This window comes from Eimeria mitis, genomic scaffold (assembly GCF_000499745.2).
Source record: "Eimeria mitis Houghton genomic scaffold, Emh_scaff864, whole genome shotgun sequence".
Classification (NCBI taxonomy): Eukaryota; Apicomplexa; class Conoidasida; order Eucoccidiorida; family Eimeriidae; genus Eimeria; species Eimeria mitis.
Window position 1 is genome coordinate 1,380 of NW_013576362.1, and position 506 is coordinate 1,885.

The following is a 506-nucleotide window of genomic DNA, read 5'->3' on the forward strand; positions in this document are numbered from 1 at the left end:
GTTGCTTGCTGTCTTTTAGCATTTCCTTTGTTACAGCAGCAGCAGGTTTAAGAAATCTATCCAGGGTCACCTTGGGTGCTTTGCTGCTTTTTTTTTCTTTTTTATTTTTTTCTTCGTCGCTGTCTGTCTCCCCCGGCTCCAGCACAACACACCGCGTCCCTGAGCTTTTATTCTGCTGCTGCTGCTGCTGCTGCTGCTGCTGCTGCTGCTGTTCCTGCTGCTGCTTGCTGCTGCTGCTGCTGCTGCTGCTCTTTGCAGCAGCAACGCCGCTGCCCTCATCGTCGCTATCCGAAAGCACTACCCGACGCAGACGGCCCTTCCTGCAGCAGCAGCAGCAGCAGCAGCAGATGCAGCAGCAGCAGTAGGAGCCAAGCAGCAAACACAGCAGCAGCAGCAGCAGCAGCAGCAGCAGATGCAGCAGCAGCAGTAGCAGCCGAGCAGAAAACACGGCAGCAGCAGCAACAGCAGGCAATTCAGCAGCAGCAGAAAGCACAGCAGCAGCACAG

The 506-nt window shown here is 55.7% G+C and overlaps 1 protein-coding gene across 1 annotated transcript in view; it reads right to left on the minus strand.

Annotated features, from left to right (window-relative positions):
* EMH_0023970 (replication factor c subunit, putative) overlaps nt 1-506 on the minus strand; it is a gene marked incomplete at both ends in the record, with an annotated part of 2,313 nt that overhangs the window by 579 nt on the left and 1,228 nt on the right. Inside the window, one exon of the mRNA XM_013502233.1 lies at nt 71-320. Coding sequence (XP_013357687.1) covers nt 71-320 — 250 coding nt within the window. The remainder of the gene's footprint in view (nt 1-70; nt 321-506) is intronic.